Raw genomic sequence first — 7,008 nt, forward strand, 5'->3', positions numbered from 1 at the left:
ACACAAACTTATTTTTTCCACAAATTTGGAAAAATAAATATATCAATAAATAAAAAATAAGTTTTAATAACATTTTTGCAGAAAGGGTACACCAGAAAACTTTTTGTAAAAAGTATTTTCTTGATACTGCTGTATTAACACAAATAAATAGACATAAATAAATGAATCAATGGTAATAAAAAGCATTTCTATAAATAAAAAATGATAAAAGGTTTAAATGGTAAAGATTTTGCAGACAAGCGGCACCAACTATTGTATTAGAATTCAACTATTCTGTACTTAGATTCTGAACTATTCTGTATTAGAACAGAAACTAACATTTATTCAGTTAAATAATTTGGTTAAAACTGACCTTGACATGTAATGCGATGATGATCCACGCGTTGGAGTGCCTGAAACATCTCATTTGTAGTCAAGTGGTCTTCGGCTTTGACAAAAAACATTTGTACTCCACGCATTGCACCACTCTCAGAAGAAATCAGACTGTGGTGAGCCAGATTTGAAGAACGTTCTTCTATTTTCACGTCAGCTGATGTGTTAGCCGAAGTCACTTTACTGGTATCCAACGAGGAGTTTGCCTTTAATGAGAACATTAGGTAAATGTGATACATAATACATTACATGACACAATAAATACTCGATACTCTCTAAAAGGTTTAAAAGATGTTAAAAAGTCAATACTCAAATGCTAAAGGACAACATCTGAAGAGTCTGGAAAACATGCAAAACATTACCCTAATCCGACTTTGGGTGTTTGGATTTTCCATATTTCTCTCCCGAGCAGTTAAGAATTTTTCCAGTATGATTCCAGGTGAGCTGCCGTCTCGAACCAGCTCTCTAGATTCTTCAAACGAACTGTCTCCAGAGTTTACAATATCCATTACACTTGTGGTAACAGAATCCAACTCAAAAACAACCTGTTCCTCAGGAGCCTCCTCAGAAGACAATGGTTGACAAGTTTCAGAGGCATCAACTCCATTCTTGTCCTTTTCTTTGTTCTTTCCCTCCAGAGTACCAAGTATACACAGATGATAGAGAACTTGGCATTCTTGTGGATCCTTATTTCCTTCCATGTCCTTTTTACTTCTGTTTTCTGTGCTAGTTCTTCTTCCAAGCGGTCTCTTGCTACGGCTTCTTCCAACTCCTTTCTTACCTCTTGTTGCAGAATTTTCTCCCATCACTCTTTTATGATCATCAACTCTACGTACAAGTTCCTCCTCTTCTTCTTGCTTGATCTCTGGTTCAGTAAGAACATTTCGAGTCAATATTACACTGGCATCTTTTGCGGACTCTTGAGCCTGAGAACCTAGATTGCGCACTTCATTTTTAAGCTCTCGAGAGTCACCTGAAACATTATTTATCTGAGTGTTATGGTTCTCTTCCACATTTTTTTCACCAATCATGACTAAATTAACCTCTGAAGGAAGTTCTTCTTTAATTTCTTCCTCTGCTGCATTTTTGAGTTCAGCGCAAGAAGTTTCTGTGGTAGACCTGACCCCATTACTCTGTGCTTTTTCTGACACATTCTCACTAGTATTTTTTGTGTGCTCCTGGGTCACAATACTTTTGCCTAAGGCTAGGGTTGAAGCCTGGGAGGGAATCTCACAAACTTCTAAAGGATTTTGCTCAGGAGGCTGCTCAAGTCCAGAAACAATTCCTTCAAAATCTTTGACTCCTCCTTGTTCCTTTCCTTCAACACCACCAGAAGCAAGTGTCAAAGAAGGAGACGGACTTAACGCTGGGAATGACAGTCTTTCTCCCACAATCTCCCCCACCTCAGTCTCCATGTCCCAATCTGTTGCAACCTGAATTTCAAAGACATTAGGTAAAATGCATTTTTCATTAGGACCAGGTCTTATGACTCGTTTTTTAGCAACATCAAATGTCTCATCTGGGAAGGTCACCTTTCCAGCTGAGTGCCAGGATGCCATGTGTTCCTGTAAAGCAGACACTTCTGAGAATGTCTTTCCACAGTCCTGGCACCCAAGAGTAAGTTGAGAATACGGGGGGCTCAAGGCAATTTCCTGGTCTATCCTTGTAGGAGCTTTGCGTTTCCGTACAATTTTTGGCTTTGTAGACACAGAACCAGGGCTGTTCTCAACAGAGGGCATTTCAAATAAAAGGGGCTCTCCCTGGTACTCCAACAAATTATTTTCACCTGATTTTGTTTTCTTTTGGTGTGCTATATTCAAGGATTTGATCGGTGCACTTTTTGATTTTTTCAGTACCTTATCACACTTGCTTGGGGGTGATTTCTCGAGTTCAGTAGCATCCAACTTGTGCACCTTCAGCTGAGGCTGCTTGTGGCCTTTTAATAAGAGCAAAGCTTGTTTCTCTATGTGAGCCAGGTCTGTAACATCAGGTCTAGATTTACCCTGTGTACCTTTATGCTTGGGTAATTTGTGGGTATTCTTCTTCCTAACCTTGGGTTTCTTGGGACATTTGTCTTCAGATTTTTTTCCCTGCTTCTTTTTCTTTCGTACAGGTACCAGTGCTTCATCTTGGTGAGCCTCCTGGACAGAGTTTGCCACCTTGTCCAAATTGTTTTGATTCTTCATTTTTCTCTTCTGGGGTTTCCCTTGTTGTGTTGCTTCTGGTTCTGCCAAAGCAGTGTCTGATGAATTAGTGATTTGACCCGTTGTCTTCACTTCTGCTTCTGAAGGACTTTCAACCTCCTTTCCTTTTTGCACTTTTTGGTTTAAATTCAGTTTATTGTCATGATGAGACAATATAGGAATTTTGTCTTGATCACTAATTTGCTGGTTCTGGTTTTGTTTGGTTTTTGATGTTTTTATTACCTTCGGTTTAGAGGATTTTTTCTTCTCACTTGGTCCAAATTTGACAACAAGCTTTTTGTTCTTTGCCTTTTCTCTTTTTTTAGTCATTACTTTTGATGAAGTATTACCTTTCTTGGTTGATGCTACCTGACCATCACATACTGTACTTGCTTCCTTAGTCTCTATTTTGTCAGCCAATTGTTTCTTAGATCTTTTTTTCTTTGTTGGAACTTTCTTCTGAACAAAAGGGAAATCCTGTAAGCTGGCTCTAGTCTGGTCTTGTGTAAGCACAGATCTTTGTTGAAGGTAAATTACGGTGTCATTCTGCACACCATTGAGAGAATCGCGCTGAGATTGTGGTTCCACTGGTAAGGATGGTTCTTTCTCTGATTTAGCTTGGTCCTTTTGTGCTTGGATTTCCTGAAGTTCTTGAGGTTCACTTAATTTGACTACATCATCCTGTTCACTTACCACCAGTGACTCAGATTCCACTGACAATTCTGTTGAATATAGCATTTGTGCAGGACATGGCATCTCTACATTGGTAACCGTTTCCTCTAATGCTACTGTGTCAACTGGCACATTGTCCTCCTCCACATGATGAGACTTTGCAGTTTGCGGTTGAGGAATTAAAGGTAGTTCATTGTTTGTTTCCAACACTGTAATGCCTTGTGTGAATGGAATATGTTCCTCTGCTATTTGTGCCATCTCATTAACAGAATCATTCTGTGGTGCTTCAACCTGTAAAGGTGTTTGATCCAGCAAAACAGAAGTTTCAGTCTGTATCGGTATAAGTTCAAGGTGAATTTCATCCATTTGCGTTCGGACCTCCGTTTGTGTCAGTTCAACAGCTGTTAATTGGGTCTCTGAGTTTTCTGATGAAATAATTTTTTCCTCTTGTGACAGAACCTTTTGTTGCAAATCTCCAATTTCTGCTGACAACTGAAGGTTAATTTGCTCTGTTTTTGACGAGTCTGTGTCAGATTTCTCACATTGTGTTGGCTGAAAGGCTGATTGAGTAAAATTCACATGCAATGGTTGCATTAATGGCTGTGGATGGAGTGACCCAAAGCTTTGTGGCTGCAAAGGCAATATAACCAACTGATTCACTTTCTGCCCATTTCCAAGTTTCTCAATTAGCCTTTTAATTTGCTCAGGATCCAGCTTATCCATTTGATGTGGTGCTGGTCCGACAGTTTCCATGATCAGAGTCTGTGGTTGTCCATTCGCGGGCTGTGTCAGAGCAGGTCCAGGTGCTTTTAGTTGTGGCACCATCACAGTGCTACTTTGTGACTCTTGAGAGTGTTTATTTCTGATGTGAAGAAGTTGTGCTTTAGAAGTCTTGAAGACTGCAGCACACTGTGAGCATGGGAATTTCCGCTCATTTTTTCCTGCAGAAAAATAAAAAGTATAAAGAAATCTAATGGTCAGCACAGCAACATTTACATCTGCAATGACACTGAATTGTTAAAGAGGATCCATCTTCATCCTTCTAATCCTATTTGATCTTTAAAGTGAGTGATGAAAGCACAGTATAATATAATGATGCACAATTTATTGGTACCATATTGGTTATCAGCAGATATTAGAATTTAAGTTATTGGTATAGTGTATATATCAGCAGATATTGGATATGAGATTACCTTTGATGTCTTTTTAGTGTTTTAAGGTTTTGGTCATTTACCTTTATCCCTCTTTTTCTTTGTGGTTGTTGAAGCATTTGTCTGGTTATCCTGGTTATCTTCTTTCTGATGTTTTTCTAAGTGGTGCTGAAGAGACTTGGATGCAGAAAACTTTCTACCACATTGTTTGTGCATGCAAACAAAAGGCTTTTCCTCTGTGTGTACCCGTTGGTGGTATCTGAGCAAAGTAAAGGTTTTGAAAGGCTTGCCACACTCCGAGCAGGTGTATCCATGTTTGCTGAAGTGAATTTTTTTTTTGTGACTTGTTAGTTCACCGGATCGGTAGAAGGCTTCACTACAAAACGGGCACTTGAACCGCTCATTACCTGTGTGTGTGCGTTGATGGGCCATAAGCTCTGTGGAGGTGGTGAAATGCTGATCACAAACATAGCAAGTAAAGAGAGCATCTCCCAGCATGCATTGCTGATATTCTGCAGGGTGGCTCATTTTAAGGTGCCGTTTTTTGCTTTTGGAGTCACTGAAGATGATGTGACATTCTACGCACTGCAGTGAGAGCTGGGATGCTAGAAGTTGGTATTAAAAACAAAATGCATATTAGAAAAGTGACTCATATCAAAGAAAGAGCAAGTTATGACAATTTGATAAATTTATTTATTAAAAAATTTAATGTATGAATGAATCATTCAAAATAAGACCAATAATATGCATTAAGAAAATAATATCAATTTCAGTTTCATGCCGACATTTGTAAATATATGAGGGCCGTAACAATATTTCATCTAGGTTATGGGGAAACATACATAAGAGTCAAACAACTTACAGGTGAGAGGTATTACTTTGGCCATGTCAATTTTCAAAGGGTTAAATTTGTCCTTCTTTGGAGGGATGTTCTTTCTGTCGGCATTGTCTACTGTACTTCCAGTTGATGATTTAATATTGGCACAAGTTTTTGGTGTTTCATTTGAGCTTATGCACTCTACAGGCATACAACTTGCAGCTGTACAGTCTGATGAGCTTGTTTCATTGGATGCATGCTCACATCCCACTTCTGTCACAGTATTCGAACTCGACTCAGCCAGACTTGTCTGATTTTTGCAATGAAAGCCTTCAAAGTTGGCAGTTTCATCTGAACACCCCTCTTTAACGGCTTCAGGTTGTGTGCTGTCCCCTTCTGTTGCTACAGGAAGTGCACAATGCTCCACTGTTTCCTCTACAGGGGTTACAGGCTCTATTATTGGTGGTGTCGGGACATAGAGGTCCAGCTTCAACTCAAGGCCACTGTTTCGTCCTGTACCCTCTGTAGCCTCTATTCCATGTACAATACTATCTAATGGTGCTTCCACAGGAGACAGGCGGTCTGTAAGTGAAAGCTGCTCATTGTGCAGATTTGCTTCAGGAGCAGATGGTTCACAGAGTGGGTCATTAGCAAGTTCCATGTTGTTCAACTTTTGATGTGTTAAATTGAATTCAGATCTCTAAAGCTCTGCTAAAATAGAAAGAAAGTATGCAAGTTAATTGAGAAAAATAAGAGGAACACACTAAAAACATAAATACACATCCAATGTCACAATGCACCATACAGTTTTGAACCAAAAAAAATGCTAAAATGTGCTACTGTATAATTGTATAACTCTGGATTCTTTAGACATGTTAGCATGTAAAGATCAATAATTAGCATGGTGGGAGAAGTGAGCCTATAAAGCCCAGTCATATCTAAGTTTCTTAAGGATATCTGAACAGCCTTCCAATAAAGTGGGCCTTACACAAACACTCTTATGTTTTGACACAGACTGACAAAATTAAACTGATTTATGTAATTGGCAACATGACAAGATCACAAGAAGGCTTTTCCGAATGGCGGCTTTAAAGACACAGAAACTAAAACAAAGCATTTCAGGCAGAGGGTATGTTAGAGCATTTCAGTTAGAGTATGAGAAAATAATGTGAAATAAAAAAATATATATATATTTTAACTTTAAATCCTGTACGCCTAAATGTATTCTAGAAGACCCCAAAAATAAACTTTAACTTGTAAATGAGCATAATATGGACACTTTAAACCTACTTGGTTTTTTTTTTAAATAAAGGAATACTACATTTTAATGTAAATCCTTCAAATTTTATGTAATAAATGCATTTTGATTCTTTGATACTTAATCAGGCTAAATATTTAAAAAGTGGATTACAGTTATAGTACTTATAGGCACAAAAGTAATTTTACAGACATACTGCCACAGACACTTTTTAAATTTTGCTCCGCTAACAAAGATAATTCTGAACAAAGCTAAAGCAGAATCTAACCGTTGCATCTCCGAGCAAAATACAGTTGTGGTGTTTTCTTCCTAAATAAATCAGTGTTTATGAACGAATTGATTCAATGACTCACTCAAAAAATGGTTCCTCTATCAATGTAACCAACAGAAAGAGTTGTAATCCCCACCACTAATGCACAGACTAACAGCCTGTCTGGAACACACAACATACAATACCTACATATGGAGTGACACAAACAGTGAAAAATGCTGTTGGATTATACCAGCAATCTCAGCGCTCAATGAAACTGCAACTACCTGTTTTATAACTAGAAC

The 7,008-nt window shown here is 38.4% G+C and overlaps 1 protein-coding gene across 1 annotated transcript in view; it reads right to left on the bottom strand.

The window, feature by feature from the left end:
* Positions 1-7,008, bottom strand: part of LOC107578183 (uncharacterized) — a gene marked incomplete at its 3' end in the record, with an annotated part of 8,373 nt that overhangs the window by 972 nt on the left and 393 nt on the right. Inside the window, exons 2-5 of the mRNA XM_016264165.1 lie at positions 5,241-5,906; positions 4,462-4,983; positions 735-4,168; positions 349-578 (exon numbers count right to left, since the gene is read on the bottom strand). Of these exons, the coding sequence (XP_016119651.1) occupies positions 349-578; positions 735-4,168; positions 4,462-4,983; positions 5,241-5,856 (4,802 nt within the window). The remainder of the gene's footprint in view (positions 1-348; positions 579-734; positions 4,169-4,461; positions 4,984-5,240; positions 5,907-7,008) is intronic.

This window comes from Sinocyclocheilus grahami, unplaced genomic scaffold (genome assembly GCF_001515645.1).
Source record: "Sinocyclocheilus grahami isolate Dianchi unplaced genomic scaffold, SAMN03320097.WGS_v1.1 scaffold9236.1, whole genome shotgun sequence".
Lineage (NCBI taxonomy): Eukaryota > Metazoa > Chordata > Actinopteri > Cypriniformes > Cyprinidae > Sinocyclocheilus > Sinocyclocheilus grahami.